This window comes from Trichosurus vulpecula, chromosome 9 (assembly GCF_011100635.1).
Source record: "Trichosurus vulpecula isolate mTriVul1 chromosome 9, mTriVul1.pri, whole genome shotgun sequence".
Taxonomy (NCBI): Eukaryota; Metazoa; Chordata; class Mammalia; order Diprotodontia; family Phalangeridae; genus Trichosurus; species Trichosurus vulpecula.
This window is the reverse complement of record NC_050581.1, coordinates 77,217,620-77,235,686: the sequence shown is the minus strand read 5'-3', so window position 1 is coordinate 77,235,686 and position 18,067 is coordinate 77,217,620. Positions and strand designations below refer to the sequence as shown.

The 18,067-nt window shown below is 41.6% G+C and overlaps 1 protein-coding gene across 4 annotated transcripts; it reads left to right on the top strand.

The window, feature by feature from the left end:
- Positions 1-3: 3 nt before the first annotated feature.
- RNPS1 (RNA binding protein with serine rich domain 1) lies at positions 4-12,705 on the top strand. Of its 4 annotated transcripts, none has more exons than XM_036737746.1 (8): positions 15-104; positions 2,871-3,060; positions 3,315-3,470; positions 4,104-4,295; positions 5,370-5,472; positions 8,027-8,180; positions 10,802-10,943; positions 11,685-12,705. In XM_036737746.1, the coding sequence occupies exons 2-8, from the start codon at positions 2,990-2,992 to the stop codon at positions 11,782-11,784; spliced, it is 918 nt and encodes a 305-aa protein (XP_036593641.1). In that variant the 5' UTR covers positions 15-104; positions 2,871-2,989; the 3' UTR covers positions 11,785-12,705. The 4 variants fall into 4 exon arrangements, with proteins under 4 accessions (XP_036593643.1, XP_036593641.1, XP_036593642.1 ...); XM_036737745.1 differs by having other exon boundaries at positions 53-104; positions 4,101-4,295; XM_036737748.1 differs by lacking the exon at positions 2,871-3,060 and having other exon boundaries at positions 4-104.
- Positions 12,706-18,067: the final 5,362 nt, after the last annotated feature.

Genomic DNA, 18,067 nt, shown 5'->3' with positions numbered 1-18,067 from the left:
TGACGCTGCGCTCTGTCTTCCCGCCCTGGCGCGCGACGTCATCTCTGGGCGCCGGAGAGTGCGGGAGGAGGAACGGGCGGCAGAGGCGGTGGACTTGGGAAGATGTAAGTGTCGGGAAGAATCCGGCCCCATCCGGGGCTCTGCCCGCCCCGCGCTTGCCTGGGGCCGGCAGCCATCCCCTGGACGGTGGATGGTGGACATGGACCAGCGCCTCACGGGCTGAAGGAGCCCCGGATGGATCCGGCGGGATCGCGGTCCGAGGGAGAAAGCGGGCCCGGCCTGGCCCAAGGGGGAGGAGCCAGAGAACGGACGGATGGAGGGAGGGGGCCGAGGCCTGAGGGAAGGAAGCCTGGATGCGGGGGCGGGGAGGCGGCGAGGCTGCCTGACTGGAGGTCGCGGGGGACGCGGGGAAGGGGCTAGAGAGAGGCCCGAGACCGGGGCGAGCCCAGGAGCGAGGGGTCAGAAATAATGCAGGGGGAGAGAGGGGCCGGAGCAGACGGGTAATGTCGGGTATCGTGAAGCTTGCCGGACGGAACCCGGCTCTTTGTGATTATTTCATGCGAAAATCGAGCAGCCTAGGCTTCCCCCAAGTCACCAAGATTCAACATTCACTTGAATTGATGTAGTTGAAAATTAAAAAAAAAAAGTCTCTGAAGGCTTAAACCTGGAGAGGACAACCTGTAAGGTGGCCCTTTAGGGAAGACAAGTCACTAAGAGCTTTGATTCGAAACATTTTTTGTGTGAAAGGAGCTCTAACGTCCTTTCTTTTTCGCACCTGAATATTAGCGCCTACCAAGATGAAGTTTAACAAAATGTCTGTTCGGTGGGTGGTAACGGTTTTAATAGAGGACTAGTCAGTCTAGTTCACCCGGAGTCCTCCCAGTCTTGAAAGCGTGAGCATTAGGGGCATTTCTTTGCTGGGAGTCGTGTGTACGTTCTTCTAGAAATGGTCTGAGTTAAGGACGGGTTTGCATTTGAAAGACTCAACAAATGTGGAGAAATGCCCCTTTTCCTAATTTGATGCGAGTGGAAGCAAACCTATTTCCTTTTGCCATGTCCTCACACCTTACAGTTTGTCCTGCCAGCTGTGACTTCTTAAAACAGGAACCTAGATTCAGCTGTCCTCCTGCCTTTTTCTCTCTAACCATATGTATAGAGCTGCTTGGCTCTGACTGCAAAGGTCAAGGGTTCTTCTCTACACTTTGGTGCAAACTTCTGCTTTTGCCAAACACTCATTCCAGGGATGGCAAGTATAAAAACTGGCCCTGGACAACAATAGTATTTCGTTTACCAGATAAGATAGAACAGCATAGGCAGATCTCTAATACAATCGATGTACCAGTCCCGATACCGACCTGGGCTTCCAATTGTAAGAAGTGGAAATATTAAAGGGGTTGAAACAGGAGAATCAGTTCTTTGTAAACTGTAAGGAAGGAGCTCTGCTCCTGGCAGGTTCACATTAGATTGAGCCAAATCAAAAAAGAACAATGGAGCCACAGACAGGGGATTCATACCAGTTTATTCTCCTCCTGGTGGTGGCAAGAAGGACATGAGGAAAAACACCTGCACCCTGGAGCCAGTGCCCACTTGATTTATAGAGAAACAAAGAAAGCATTTTGCCAACAGCAGGCTCTTAAGTTTACATTAACTTTAGCAAAACTTGAGCACAAATGTTTATATTATGTATGGTTATATAATGGTGCACAAGCATAGTGGAGTTTTTTACAGGCCATGATCCTGGGAACTAGGATCTAAAAAAAAAAATCCACCTTACATACATAAACTCAGTTACTGAATTTGGCAGATAATATGTGGCACCAAATTGTAAAGGATTATGAGGTTCTTCAGTGAGGGGCAACTGGCCTAGAGCTGTCCTCACAGTCAGGAAGAACTGACTTCAGGACCTGCCACTTGACACATGCTGGCTTCCTGACTTTGGGCAAGCCACTCTCCCAAGTGTTCTAGGAAACTTTCTAAGAGTTTAAGTTTCAAAGAAGGTGCCAGCCTGCGTTGTTAAAGGTAGTTTCCTCACCTGGTAGCTCTCTATGCCAATAAAATCATAGGTGCAGTTTCTATCCCTTTTTGGTGCTTGCATTTTAAGGTACTATTTTTTAATCTTTGTTATAAGAGAAGGCTCCCTGGGAGCAGGCTATATTCAGATATTGTAAAAACGAAAGTATCCATTCACATATTTAAAGGGAAAGAAAGGTAAGAGGACATGAATTTTAAGTTGTAAATATATTAAGCTTTTAATGTAAACAGAAGCTTTAAAGTTTTCATTAGGTTGGTATTAAAATCTGTGATATCAGTACTTCTTAACCCTGTGGAGTGGTGATCTTATCCATTGTTACGATAGAATTTTTTTATGTTTAAAATATGCAAGATATTTAGCAATGATCTAACTAAATAGAGGTCTCCTGTAGGGAGAGGCTCAGGTGGATTGTGCTCGTCTTCCATGTGATGACTATACTGTATACCAAAGGAATGAGGAGGGGTAGAGAAGCTTTTCACCTTCCCTTGGTGAAAATGAGCTTGCACCTATAAAGGATATCTTCCTTTACCTCTCACTCCCCTTCATCCAAGCCTGCTTTGATAAGAAAAATACCAGGGTAAGGTGAAAACTCCAGACTCCCTTCCTTTAGAGCTGGGAGAAAGCCTGTGTGAGGAGATGTTGAATTGACCCTGTGATCAGCTTCTTCCTCAACCTGTTCGTTCTGCAGCATTCTGCGTGAACACTCAATGTATATTGTATTAAATCCATGGTGTTTCTCTCACCTCTTTACCCCACCCCCACACTGCTGAATTTTTCTTTACTGCAAAGTAGATTTGTTGCCTTTGATTCTTTTTAAATCCTTTTATCTTGTTATTAGGCTGCTCTATGGAGTAAATTCGATTAGGGATCGGTTCTCAGAATCAAGGAGTTAGAAGTGAGAGCTCAGATAAGTGAGTACTTATCCAGTACTGCTTTGAACCACCTCAGAAGGGGAGAATGGATTTATCAGGAATGAAAAAGAAGAGCTTGCTAGGAGTCAAAGAAAATAATAAAAAGTCCAGCACTCGGTAATCCTTCTGTCAGCTTTTTCTAGTGCTAATTTCGGGATAGCCACTGCTAGGGATCCCTCAGGAAGGGCAAAACTTGGAATTGTTTGCTTGTTTCAGTGAAAGCTTCCATAAACAACTGATCATTTGCCCTGTAGTTAACTGGGATCCCTGCAAGCTTTTGGATGCCCTATCTTTTAAGCTGTGGCATATTGTTTCAGGCTGTGGTTGGGAGTGGCATTGTTCTCACCAACTCCTTTTCTCCCCCTCTCCAGGGCTCCCTCTCCCACCAAACGTAAAGATAGAACCGATGACAAGTCAAAGGACCGGTCTAAAGATAAAGGGGCCACCAAAGAATCAAGTGAAAAGGACCGTGGTAGAGACAAAGCTCGTAAGAGGCGCAGTGCCTCCAGTGGTAGCAGCACCTCCAGGTGGGGATTTTTTTTGTTTTTTTGTTCTTTAGCATGAGCTCTGGGGGAACTGGTGCTAAATCGGTGTGTGGGTGAAGTCAAATTATAGGGGTAATTTCTTTGTAGGCAGCCTCTTTATACAGCAGATAAACTCAGTGTTCTGGGAGCCTGTTGGCTTTTGGGCAAACTTTTAAGAAAGACCCTTTGAATGTCAGGGATTGATGGAGTATTCACGGCTGTCCCCTCCCATGTTACACACCATGCAAGGTGTGTAGCTTCTCAGGTGTGCTTTTTTGTTGTTTTGTTTTTGATGAACATTGGTATTAACCAATCTGTAACATAAATTCAGCTTTTAGACCAGCTCCAAGCAGTTAGCTACCAATTCACCAAGCTAGGCCTGACCAATTTTAACATGTGTACAAGTTCTATAGTTTCCCTCCTCCATACTTCTGTAAGTACCAAGCCTAAATAGAGACATTTTGGCATTAGATGTAACATTGCTCCCTAAAGAGTAGTAAGGTGAAAGTATGGAATCCTCTCCTTAAGATCATTACCATTGAGCCTGGGGTCTCCTGATCCCAGTTTGAAAACATTCTGCTCTCATTTCACTTCAGCCCATGGCCCTTTTACTCCTCTCCACCTGTCATTCAGCAGGTCTCGCTCCAGTTCCACCTCCAGCTCTGGCTCTAGTACTAGCACTGGCTCTAGCAGTGGATCCAGCTCTTCTTCTGCATCAAGTCGTTCAGGAAGCTCTAGCACCTCCCGAAGTTCCAGCTCCAGCAGTTCCTCTGGATCTCCTAGTCCCTCTCGACGAAGGCATGACAATAGAAGGCGTTCCCGCTCCAAGTGAGTGCTGGCCTAAACCTCTCCCATCTCTTCTGTTATACTTTGTAGCCAATTGGTCATCTGGCTGATAGTGATTTGTATGCTGAGAAACCGCAGTTGTCAATTGTTCTTTTAAAATTTTAGTGTTGGTGGTATTTTTAGCTTTTTACCATAGAATCAGAATGTTTGAAGTAATATCAAGCGTCAGTTAGCAACCTGGTGGGCTAACTTTTATTAAGCACCCACTGTGTGCCAGGCACTGTGCTACACACTGGGGAAACAAAAAGAGACAAAAAACAATCCCTGCCCCCAAACAGCTCACAATCTAAAGAGTAATTGCCTTCCATTGTTGATCTAAGTGAAGAAAAAAATCCGTTAAGGATTTTCTGTCGACCAGCTAACATTCAGTAATATTGTACAATTTTATCTTTGGGGTTTTTAGGAATGATACAATATTATCTAGTGTAAAGGGCTTCCTTTGAAAACATTATTTGCCTACTATTATTAAAGGTGATGGGGGCGATGGTTTCAGTAAAACTTGAAAAGACCTGTATGAATTGATTGTACACGGTAACAGCAATGTCGTAACGAAGATTGACCATGAAAGACTTAGCTATTCTGATCAATACAATGATCCAAGACAGTTCCAAAGGACTCATAATGTAAAATGCCATCGGCCACCAAAGAGAGAACTGATAAACTTTTGGTTGCACGTTGAAGTATAATTTTTTTCACTTTATTTTTCTAGGTGGTGGTGGTGGTGGTTGTATTCCAGAACATGACTAATATGGAAATGTGTTTTGCATGATTTTGCATGTCTGATTGATGTCACATTGCTTGCCTTGAGGGGTGGGGGGAGGAGTTGGAGGGAGGAAGAGAATATGGAACTCTATTTAAAAAAAATATTAAAAGTAAATAATTTTTAAGAAAAAAAGAAAGAAAACACTATTTGCAGTTAATGTTTGTACCAGATTGGAACCGTATCACCATATACTTTTGAAATTCTACATCATCTTGAAGATCTAGGGAATTTATAATTATTTTCTGACTTGAGAGATTGATGGTATTTTTAATTGATGGTATTTTTAAAATCAGATCGAAACCACCTAAAAGGGATGAAAAGGAAAGGAAGAGACGAAGTCCTTCACCAAAACCCACCAAAGTACACATTGGAAGGCTTACTAGGAATGTGACAAAGGTAAGAAATCAACCTAGTGAGCAGTCATTAAGCCACCATCTACTTGTTCATATCCTAGTTCTGGGCAGTTGCTTGGTCTTGGGTGTTAAAAATTAGTTAATTCTAGTTGACTGACCAACTCTACGTATGATAATAAGAAAGTGGTAGATAGGCAACATAAAACTAATTTCTAGACATTGTTCTTGAAAGAACCTTGGATTTGGAGTGCAGCAACCTGGGTTCAGACCCTGTATCTACTTTTGTGTGACCTTGACATCTCAGTCTCCTCACCTGTAAGATAAAAGGTTAGACTAAACATCTAACCTACTGTGCTTTTGGATCCTCAGTGGAGTTTTATGTCCTAGGGAGTCTTGTGTTTCTGCAGTGTGATGGGGCCCAAATTTCTAGACCATATCCATTGGTCACTCACAGGACACCCCCAAGAGGTGCCTTTGGATTTAGAAGTTGGGGACAGGAGGAGAATTTGCTCTCAGTGAAATTAACCATGATTGGTTAAACCCACACTTGCATGATTGCTGAGTAACTTTTCTTGTATTCAAAACACTGTTTCAGAAATTAAGGATTTCCATGCTATAATGAACCTTTTTGAAGTAGCACCTTTGCTTATTTTCATTTCCAACCTTTCTTTTCTCCTTCCCAAAGGCCTATTTGAATATATTTTTTCAATTAAAGTGATTCAAAATTAGTTTGTTTTAGAAAGTGTACAATTGAAAAAAACCTTTATTGGTCCTCTTTTAAATGTAAATTACTAGAGGAAATACAAAGAAGAATTAAGACAATTTAGGCTAATCCCCTTGGTAATCATGGAACTGTAAATATAGAGACAGGAGCAGTAAATAGTATCTATCTCAAGGGTCTTTAACCTTTTTTTTGTGTTGTCTACCCCTTTGGCAGTCTGGTGAAATCTATGAACTCCTCAGAAGTGCATAAAATAAAATACATAGTATTACAAAGCAAACATTATCTTGAAATACAATTATCAAATTGTTTTTAAAAACAAGTTCATAAACCCTGTATTAAAAACCCCTGATCTTTACACCATACTCCATGATACATTCTAAATGGATATGAAACCTTAATATTAAAGATCATAATATTAAAAATTAGAAAAGAAACAGAACAAATCCCTTTCCCTGCTAAGGGCAAGATATGTGTCCTTAACTAAACAAAAGATAGAAATAATCACAAAAGGTAAAATATATAACTTTTGATTACATGAAACTGAAAAGCTTCTACACAAACAACATTAATGACCCTAGGATAAGGGGTCAAATGGAGGGAAAATATACATCAAATTTGATAAGAATTTGGTCACTGAGATATAAAAAGAATAAATATTTAAGACTGATAGCCATTCTTTAGTAGATACAGGGTCAAAGGATATGAACAAACAGTTCTTAAAAGAATTGTGAAGTATTCACAACCACATTTAAAGAAATACTTCAAATCACTAATAGAGAAATGCAAATGAAAACAGCTCTGATGTTTCACCTCAAACCCTGCAAATTGGTAAAGATGACAGAAATGGCAGTAATGTTGGAGGGTTGTGGAGTTAGGAGCACATTAATACATTGTTGGTGGAGCTGTGAGATGATGGTAGAACCATTTTGGAATTATGCAAATAAAGTGACTAGAATGTCTGTACCCTTTGAACTGGGCGTTTCATTAATAAATTTAGATCCCCAGGAAGCCACTGATAAGAAAGTTCCCATATACTGCAAAATATTTGTAGCATCATTTTTGTGATAGCAAAGAACTGGAAACAAGGCAGAAGCCCATCAGTTGGGTAGCTAAACAATTCGTGATACATCAATACAGTGACTATTACTGTGCTATAAGAAAAGAAATATATGTGGTGAGCACCAAAAATCGTGGAAAGGTGGATATAAAGATCAAGCGGGACTTGAAGAGCTATAAGAAGACACCTCCAACCTGCCCCTTTGTGGAGGTAGGAAGTTCACCAATGTCTTATACTGCATGTCTTCAGACTTTTTCAGTGTATCAGTCAGTTTTTTTAAATGCTGTTTGTTATATGGCATAAGTCTCTGAGAGAAAAGGATACTGGGGATAACTATGATGATAGAAGAAATCAATAAAAACTTGGACTTTTTTTAGAATCCCTGATGTAGTTAATGCATCCATCATTTTACAGATGAGGAAACTTAGCTCAGGTTAAATGACTTGTCTGAGTAAATAGCAGAACTAAGATCTGAATGTTGAGCCTCTCTCCCAACCTAGTGCCTTTTCCCTTTGGCATGTCACTAAATAAGAGTCTGGGGATCTTTACCCTGGTGCATTATTCCTCCCTCCAGGGCCCTATTCCTTTGTTTGAAGGATGAAACTGAGTTACATCCATGTCCAGAATAAAAATAGGACCTGAACCTGTTTTAGACTTTTGCTTTTAAGCATTGTAGCACTTCTAAGGCCCTGGTAAGATACCTGGTGATTGCCCTGTAGGTAGGAAACAAATTCACATGAGAATCTTCACTGAGTTTCTTATCTGTAATAGTTATCTATGTATGTATCTCTTGTATTTTCATGTGATATCTCCTAGGATCACATCATGGAAATATTTTCCACTTATGGGAAAATTAAAATGATTGATATGCCTGTGGAAAGGATGCATCCTCATCTATCCAAAGGCTATGCATATGTGGAGTTTGAAAATCCAGATGAGGCTGAAAAGGCATTGAAGCACATGGATGGAGGTAAGCCTTCAGGCTAGAGAACAGGCCTTTAACTTCACTTCTAGCTCCTCTTTTTTTCTCCCCTGTTATTGTTTTTCTGGAAGAGGTCATGATAAGCCATGACAGCTTCTGCCACCCCTCTCTACTCCAGGCTTTTCTCTCACTGTGGGCAGCTCTAGTGGCCCTGCTCTCACAACAATCTTAACTTTCCTTGTACTTAATGATAGCTAGCAAATACAGACTGTTTGACAGTTTACAAAGTGCTTTACAGATATTATTCTCATAACCCTAGGAGGTAGGTGCTATTATTTTATAGAAAAGGGAGGTGAGGCAGGCAGAGATTCAGTGACTTGACCAGGGTTACGTAGCTAGCAGGTGTCTGGGGTCGGATTTAGACTTGAGTCTTCCCTGACTCCAGGTCTAATACTTTTATCTGCTGCACCAATGAGCTGCCTCTCAAATGACCTTTACTTTTCTCCATACTGGAAACCCTGATCCAGGCCCGAGGTTACTTCAGATCAAGTTGATTGAACTGCCCCTCACAGAACTCCCTCCATCTCTCACCTTGAATTAGTCTTGCACACTATATTCTGCACAATCTGCCCTTATACATTTCTCTTCAAACTTCCCAGTGTTCTGTTCTCCTCCAGCATACTCTGTCATCCCCTCTGCATGCCCATGCTTCACAGCTTTTGCCCTTTCCCCTACCTCTTATTACTTGGAACCACTTAGTTAAATCTGTCTACATGAGGTAAAATTGATTTGGTAATCCTCTCTGTCTACTCTATGGGTTGTGGCTTGTCATAAGAGAGGGCTCATATGTGACCTTAGTTGTCCACCCCTCATCATCCTTTCCAGATCCTAATTGTTCAGGGTTTGCTGAGGACACCTAAAATGGCTGGAGGAAGCCTAGGAAATACTAGGCTCCAAACAGTCTGTATTGTCTTGGTAGAATCAGGTCTGGTCTGGTCTGATCTGGTTATTTTCTCATACTAACTGAGACAACTTTTGCACACTGAGAAGGAAGGCTTTCTTCCAGAGCTTGGAGCACAGCCAAGTACATCTTGGCTACTTTTGTTAAATTAAATGAGCTGTTGCATTCAGCTAGACACACAGGAATACCAAGTTGTGGGGTAATGCTAACAACTCATGCAGTTTCTGGGGTATGGGCCCAGAGAACTAAAGCAGATACAAGAAAAACATAAAGCAATATCTTTATTAAGAGGTTATGTTCTGACACATTTTATTGGCAGAAATTTTATTACCACTTTTAGAAATAATATGGGAGGCATGTATTCTAGGCTCAAGAGGGGACATAGGAAAGGAGGCAGGGTTACGTTCAAAATAGGAGTTACATGAAACAATAGCTGAAATATATCTCTTGTCCAGGGCTTTATCTAGCCCAGCAGTATAGAAAGTCGGAACTTCAGGGACCTTAGAAGCTATTTAGTCCAACTCCTTTATTTCACATTTGAAGCCAAGGCCTAGGGACGGGAAGTTACTTGGCCCAGATCTCATAGCAATTTAGTGGCCAAGCTGGATCTTCTGGCTTTTAAGCCAGGGTTCTTTTTCTTTCTAATAAACCATGCTGACTGTCCTCTGTTGGCACATTGCTTTGGATGTACTAAAGCATGGCTTCTTGTCCCTCTCAGCCCTAGCTTTTCTCTTTGCTGAACCCCTCTTATCCCACAGTGATGAAGGACCAATGCAAGGAAGCTGAAAGAGGAGGAAGTAGACTGATTCCTTTTTTATTTCATCCCACTTTGTCCAACCTGTGGATACCGATGAAAGCGAACAACCTATCATATCTGGGGCAGGAACTTCTGCCCTCATGCCCTCTGGATCTAAGCTCCTGCCCTCTGTTAATTAAATTGTGAAGATTTTTGAAATTTTCTTTCTTTTTTTTTTTAAATACTGTCATCTTGAGCTGAGGCTTTGTTTGCAAAGGATTTGTTCACTGGGGTATCTTTGTACCTTTATTTCAGCCTGACACCCACATGTGGATTTTTCCCCTTACCTACAGTGATAAATCATAACAACACTTAAGTGCTGGATAGTGTTTATAAATTAAATTAAAAGTCCAGAGTAGCTCAAAGCCACACCTGTTTGTTCTTCAGGTAAAATCAGTGATAATTTTGTAGTAGCTACCATGATATTTTTTTGTCATTCTGGAGCTAATCACTTACGTATTTCCCATGCCAGTTATATATTGTTATGGTGGATGGAGATCAGTGAGGTCCCCAACCTGTATGTAGTCAAAACATGGTTTGTTTGTTTTTTCAAATTTGCCTAAAACCTCTAGATACACAGGTCCCAAAGCAAGGCTTTAAAGGTAGAGATTGTTTCAGTCTTGTCCAAATCTTCGTGACCCCATTTGAAGTTTTCTTGGCAGATACTGGAGTGGTTTGCCAATTCCTTCTCCAGCTCATTTTACAGGTGAGGAAACTGAGGTAAACTGAGTTAAATAACTTGCCCAGGGTCACACAGCTAGTAAATGTCTGAGACTGAATTTAAACTCAGGTCTTCCTGATCTGCAGGCCCAGCATTTTATCCACTGTGTTACCTAGCTGCCCTACAGGCAGAGAGGATCTCTGTTACTTGCTATTTGTTTCAGTGTTCTGATTTGGTTCCTTTCATAACAGGACAGATCGATGGTCAGGAGATAACAGCCACTGCGGTACTGGCCCCCTGGCCCAGGCCCCCACCCAGGCGATTTAGCCCACCCAGAAGGATGTTGCCACCACCCCCGATGTGGCGTAGATCACCACCACGAATGAGGAGAAGGTAAACATTTTCTTGAATCAGTAGTCTTGTATGAGATGACTTGTCCTCACAGCATGATTTCTAGGCCTTCCACTATCTTGATTGTTTTTCTCTGAATGCTCTACAGACTCTCAATAGCCTTCCTAAAAATGTATCACCCATAACTAAACATAATACGACAAATGTGGCCTAACAAGGGCAGAGTACCATGTTGTTATCCTTTACCTGGTACTAAGGATCTTGCTTCTGTTCATCTCAATTAGCAGGTCTTGTCTTTGGGACACAACGAATGACTCCTAGGAGAGAACTCAAAGAATAATTGTCCCTCAAACAACAAAGGGCAGCTGTTGAGGGATAAAAGAGAAGGTGTAAATAAAGAACTAAGGGGAAAGAAGCAGGAGAGGCACAGCCAGCCTTTGTGTGTCTTCTGAAAGATCTGGCCCTTCACCATGGTGGTGGTGGTGAAGTCAACAGCCACAAGCTGCTTTTTTTTCCCTCACCAATAATACACTTCCTGTGCAGTAGAACACAAACATGGTGGTTCCTTAGCGCACACACTTTTTGCCTGTCTACTTTCTTTGTACCTTGGGGGAGAGTAAAGTAGTTTATTCTGTGGAGACTCTTAAAGAAGAAATTATTTCCCTCAGTGGCTTTGTCTTGAGAGATGAGAATTGAGTCCCATGTAGGGAGCCATACAGCAATTTTACATCCTTGGCCACCCTCTTTCAGCTTTGATCTGACACGATGTTTTCCTTTCAATAGGTCCCGCTCTCCTAGGCGCAGGTCTCCTGTCCGCCGACGATCCCGCTCCCCAGGCCGCCGGCGTCACCGCAGCCGCTCCAGCTCCAATTCTTCCCGATAAAGAAGGCAGCTGTTATCACTTTGTTACTTAAATATGATTGAACACAATATTGGAGCATTTATACTGAGGGTGGGGGAGAGAAAAATGGGAATCAAGCACTGGCTAGCAAAGGTTTATTTAATTCATTGGATGTCTCCTTGTCCTTGAAGGCTTCTAGACAGCAAATTTGATTCATTTCTCAGGGCTGCTTTTGGCTCACAGGAATATTTAAGGTTCCGAATTGCAACCTAAATAAGGCCCTCTTCTTTTTTTTTTCCTGGCCCAAACAGAAAGCTTAGCTGTTAGCAACATCTGAGAAAATCAGGAAACCAGCAGAGCCAGACCAAGCAAAGCAAAGGCCAAGATGCTGAAGCCCTGCCCATGCTAAAGTCGTAGCATTTTGTTTTTTTCTTCTCCCTAAGTAAATTTTTGACGAATATGAAGACTTGATGCTTGCTTTTTGGCCAGGCTTATTCTTTAAGAAAAGAGGACGTGAGCTTATGCATGTCCACTTTATCTCCTGCTAAAGCTAGGCCAACGGTCAGTCTGCTGCTTTGAATTTTTTTTTCTCCTGATTTTGAGGGCCAAAAGACCCTGGGAAGGAGTACGGATTTTTCATACCACTCCTTTACTCGTTGCTGTAAATGGTTCTTTACACACACCAGTGCCCACCTCTCTGAGAAATTGGTAAGCAGGTTGTGGGCCAGCCTCTGGGTGCTGCCTCATCAAGGAGCCAGCCCTCTGAGGCTGTGGCCCCTTGAAAAGCTAGCAGGTTAATTTTGCAAAATGTAAATTGCATTCTTGGCTTTTATTGTACAGTCAATACTAGAAAATTTCTGTGTTGAGTTTTGTATCTTTGTAGCATTTTAGATGACGTTGTGTTTGTACTTTTGTTGTGTAGAATGGAAGGAAATCGTATTAAATAAACCTCAAGGGTTGAAATATGGTGGTTTCATTAATTCTTTACAGGCCTTCTTTTGCCTTGGTCTATTCCAAACTAAACCTGAAGAGGGCAGATCTTCAGGATAATGATTGTAGTATACTTGATGTGCTGGTGCTGTCACAACTTGGAGCCAGAAATTTAAGAAATAAAGATGTTATCAACAGAGCAGCTTTCTTAGCGAGAGCTCAAAATTCTATTTATCTCCAGGTTAGATACTTCATTCTGCTTTGCTTTTGACAAACTGAATGGCTGTAGACCAGCCTCTGTGTTGCTTTTGCCTCCCCTCAAATGGACCCAACTTCATTCCACAATGGCCTCAAACAGTAATTGAGTGGTCCCTCAAGGAAAATACATCTGATGATGATGATATGATTTGCAGTTGACTTTGATTTGAGTGAGGGAGGGCTGAGCCGTCTGGATCCAGTGGTCTGTTACTCATCAGAATGACTCGAAATGGCCCAGGATGCAATGGGAGCCCTTTCAGGCTAAGACCTTTTCAGTTTCTCGCTTTGAATGAGGTAATAACCATTCAGTGAATTTAAGAAATGAGTCAAGGGATGGCTCCTTTAATGAGAAAAAAAAAAAATGAGGGGAAGACCCTTAGGGTGGCTGGTCAAAAGAGAAACCGCTACCATTGACATTCAGTCTGAGCCAGGAAGACCCAAAATAGAGCCATTAAGTGGAGCTTGGGCAGGGACCTGTTGTGGTCCAATGTATGAACTTAAGAGTAAACTGGGAAAGAAAGAAAGGAAGGCTGTGTGAGGTGGCTAGTGCAAGTAGTAACATTTTATTGAAGAAACAGGCTCAGGAAGGTTTACTGACCTGTTCAAATTTGCATAGCTTAATTAGGGGAGCTGAGGCTTGAGCCCAGTTCTAGTTCTTGTGACTCCTAAATCCAGTATGCTTTCTGCTATACTACCCAGATTGGTCACCTCCCCTGCTATACTCTACTTTTCCTCTAGAGAGCTGGGTCTTTTTCTTTGTCCCTGGTGTCTTAGTACAGGGCTGTCCAACCTTGGGTTTTTATTGAAACAATAGACAATATATTTTGATTTGCCATTTTAGTGAGAGCTCTGCGGTAGCTCAGCTTTGTTTACTAAAGCATTTATATATATTTCTATGCTACAGCCCTGTCTCAGTACATTACTAGCTAGTATGTGTCACACTTGAACCCAGATCCAACTTATTCAAACTAATCACTACATGCCACATTTCCTCCTCGGATAAAGACACTGCCTTCAAATATCAGCTCATACTATTCAGTTCTTTACATGCTTTAGCAGGTATATAGATTTGTACTGCGATAGGACTGGTTCTTTACGGACAATCTTAGAAAATAATTTTTGTGTTATATTTTGTGTTTGCAAGGTACATTTTTCAAAAGCTATTTTGAGTTACTAAAATGTTTATACCCTTTGACCTAGCAATAATATCACTACCAGGCCTAAATCCCCAAGAGTTCAAAGGAAAAGGACCCACATGTACAAAATTTTAGCAACTTTTTTTGTAGTGGCAAAGAATTTGGAAACTAAAGAGATGCCCAAGGTTTGGAGAATGGCTGAGCAGTTACGGTATATGAATATAATGGAATAGTACCGTGCTATGAGAAATGACAAAGAGGACTTCCAGAAAAGCCTGGAAAAGCTTGCAAAGTCAAATGAGCAGATGCAGGAGAAGAGTTTATACAGTGACAACGTTGTAAAGACAAACAACTTTGAAAGATTTAAGAACTCTGATCAATACAGTGACCAACCAGAATTCCAGAGGACCTGTAATGCAACATATGCTACCTACCTCCTGGCAGAGATGATAAAGTCAGGGTGTAGATTAAGACAGATTATTGTACCTGGCCAACGGAGGAATTTGTTTTGCTTAACTATGCATGTTTGTTAAAAGGATTTTTTTCCTTTTTTTTTTTTTCAGTGGGGGAAGGCGAAGGGGAGAGAGGGGGAAAAACTTATAGATTGACCTGTGAAGTACAGTAATCATCTATTTTTTTTTCCTTTGTCAGAGCAGTCCACTAGGGCCAGTCTATCTTGAGTATCCCTGCATCATGACAGTTTCATTGAGCTACACAATTCTCTCTGCCACAAGGCAGTCATCTAGGAGGGGCTTTTTTTCTTTAGGCAAATGGATTGAGTGATTTCTTTAGGGTCATATATTATATGAAAGGTACGGTGGATGGAGCACTGGGCCTAGTCAGGAAGACCTGAGTTCAAATCCAGCCTCATGTACTTACTAGCTGTGTAATATATGTAATATATACATACCCACATATATAATAATATAATAAAATAATACACATTACATGTGCATGTGTCTGAGAGAGAATTTGAACTCAGGTCTTCTATTCTCCAGAACTCTCCCCTTTACCACCTAGCTGCCCCTGACTTAATCAATGAAAGCTTATGACCAGCCCTTACTAGGAATTCCTCATTCATGGAAAATAATTGGAATCCCCAATCCCCATCATGGATGAGATTCAATGGGTTATCCCTACCTGCTGGTGTAGGGTGGGCCCAAGTGTAAGAGCAGAACTGAAAACCCATATTGTGTGTCCTCTAACCTCCCCACTACCCCACCCCCTGGTCCCTCATCAAATATGGTCTGCTTCAGAATGAGCCTTACAAACTATTGGACCATGCAATCATTCTAGCCCAACACCCTGTGTGAGAACCTGTAACTCGTGAGTTTTGTTGATGTTTCCCCTTGTCTCTGAGTACAAATGCAGAACTTAACATGGTGTCCAACAACATCTCCATCCCATAATGGACTGTACGTTCTTGAAGGCAATGACTGTATGTAACTCAGCTATCTGTGCCCACAGTGCACCTTGTGTTCATGAACAGGTGTGCTTTGAATGCCGTTTGACATACATGGCATTGGATGAAAGAATAAACAAATTACTATGAGGCTTTGAGATCTGTGAAACACATCTTCATGAACCCTGTGAAGTGATTAGTACAAGTATTGCTGGCCACAGTATTGTAAGCTGAGCTTGTAAGCTGAGAAACTAAGGCAGAGAGGAATTACACACGTGGTACCATATTTCCCCATGTATAAGATGCACCTTAATTTTGGGGCCCAAAATTTGGAAAAAAAAATGTATTACATAAAGTTATTGAACTCAAGTTTTATTCATCTGCTCATAGCTTTCAGGCATCTTTTGGGTGAGTCTGGCGCATGTATGCATGCTTAGTCCATTCTGTTTCATGAACCTAAAACACCAATTGTGTCCTCCTTTAAAATCAATCTTTTTCATCAGCAATTCTTCTTGCCTCATGCTGAACCACCTTTGTGGACATAGGAATTCCAATTGCCCTTTGCTCTTCAATCCATATCTTCAACTCCCTCTCTAAATCAGGCCATTTTGCTGATTTGCCTCTCATGGCCGCCTTCTGCCATGGTGTTTTCAGTAGGGTTTCTTCTTCCTGTAGCCAGTCTCAGATTGTTTTCTCAGTTGGAGGAGGACCAAACTTACATTCAGCAGCACGATTTCCATTCACTTTTCCAAACTGGATCACTTTTCACTTGAATTCAGCACTGTATGAAAATCTTTTCTGAGCCATTTCTAGGTAGAACATGGCAGAACAACCTAATATACTGGTAGCAAATGTGAAACAGTGAGCGCAAAGACAACAAGCACAAAAAAGTGGGAAATGCAAGTAAAAAAAAAATCTACGACCACTGTATAAGACACACCCAGTTTTTAGACCCCAAATTTTTCGAAAAAGTGTGCTTCTTATACATGGGGAAATATGGTAAATGTCAAAACTAAACTGATAACATCAGTTAAACACGGCCAACCAGTTTAGGGACAGAACAGTCTGAGAAGGTGGTGACAAAGGTATAACGACGCTCTGAGAACATAATCTTCCCTACCTCTCCAATGTTGAATGCTCAGCAAAGTAACATGGGGTACTAGTGATTGTTAGAGAGAAAAGTTATATGGTCTGATACCAATACAGCTGCCCTGCGCTTTAGCCTAGGGAAGACTGACTGGATATTTTCAATCTTTTTAATCTGCCTCCCTCTTCTTGCCCTAACTGTCCTTCAGCTCTTAAGAGGTGACTAAAGCTGGTCCTTTCCTCAAATCACAAAGGAGCAGCTGCCTTACCACAAAGGTCTGGCACCAAGGTGAGTCATCCTCACCAAGGAAGTGCAAACCCTAAATTGTCACTTCCAGAGATGGATAACCCAGGACCATGCTAGACCATCATGGCTAGGCCACAATGATGATGAGATAAGTTGCTAGAGCAAGGGGGAGGGGGCGCTGGGCAGAGAGGATACATCATGTTTCCTATAGCCCTGACCCAAGTAGCCAGGTGGAGGAGAAATTTAGGCAGGCTGGCTGTGCTACCTTCAGGAAGATCCAGCCAGAAAGTGTTAGGGAAGTATTCTTGAATTCTGTTCAGCAAACATTTATTCAGTGAGTGCTACAATCCTAGGGCAGCTAGGTGGCTCAATGGATAAGAGTGCCAGGCCTAGAATCAGAAAGATTCCTTCCCAAGTTCAAATCCAGCCTCAGACAGTTATCAGCTGTGTGACCCTAGGCAAGTCCCTTAACCCTGTTTGCCTCAGTTTCCTCATCTGTAAAATGAGCTGGAGAAGGAAATGGCAAACCATTCCAGGATCTTTACCAAGAAAACCCCAAATAGAGTCACAAAGAGTTGTGCACAACTGAAAAACTACTAAACAACTACAACCCTCCAAATTCCTCCCTGTGCCAGACTTCTAAAGGGGCTACAAAGATGTCTAAGCCACAGCCCACACCATCAGGAAGTTCAAAGCCTAGAAGGGGAGAGAAGCCAAAATAACTACTCTGACATTTAATAAAGTTCTATAATGCCATGAAAGACTGTGTTCTCATTAATTACCCATCCACAGAGAATTCTGGGTGGTTGTTTTTTTCCTCCCTTGGGATTCCTTACAAAAAGTATTACTCATCTTTCATTAAATTTCTTTTCACATCCCTAATTCACCTTCATCTAATTTGACAATAAATATTTGTTGAATTGTCCATCAGATGCTGGAGAAAGAATGGATAAGAAAGCAAAATGTTGGTTGCAAACAAAAATCATGTTAAAAAATAAAAAATATAGAGCATGAAAATGAGAACCTGGAACAAAATTTACTACATACCTGGTGATTCCAAAAAAGCAGTATGTTCAATAATGCCAACAAAGAAGGCAGAAATAAAAATTCAGTGAAGATATCTATGTGTGCGCATATACACACATGTATATACATATGCACACATATATTTGTGTGTGTATATATATTATTTATATAGCTGTTCTTGTCGTTCATTCTTTGTGACCCCATGGAACATACCACACAGGACCTTCTATCCACCACTAT

Bases quoted from the DNA above. Each gene is read 5' to 3' on its own strand.
- RNPS1 (XM_036737745.1), top strand. From the start codon at position 2,990: ATGGATTTATCAGGAATGAAAAAGAAGAGCTTGCTAGGAGTCAAAGAA. The intron at 3,471-4,100 runs GTGGGGATTTTT...CCTGTCATTCAG, and splicing joins AGTGGTAGCAGCACCTCCAG to CAGGTCTCGCTCCAGTTCCA. The intron at 10,944-11,684 runs GTAAACATTTTC...TCCTTTCAATAG, and splicing joins CCACCACGAATGAGGAGAAG to GTCCCGCTCTCCTAGGCGCA.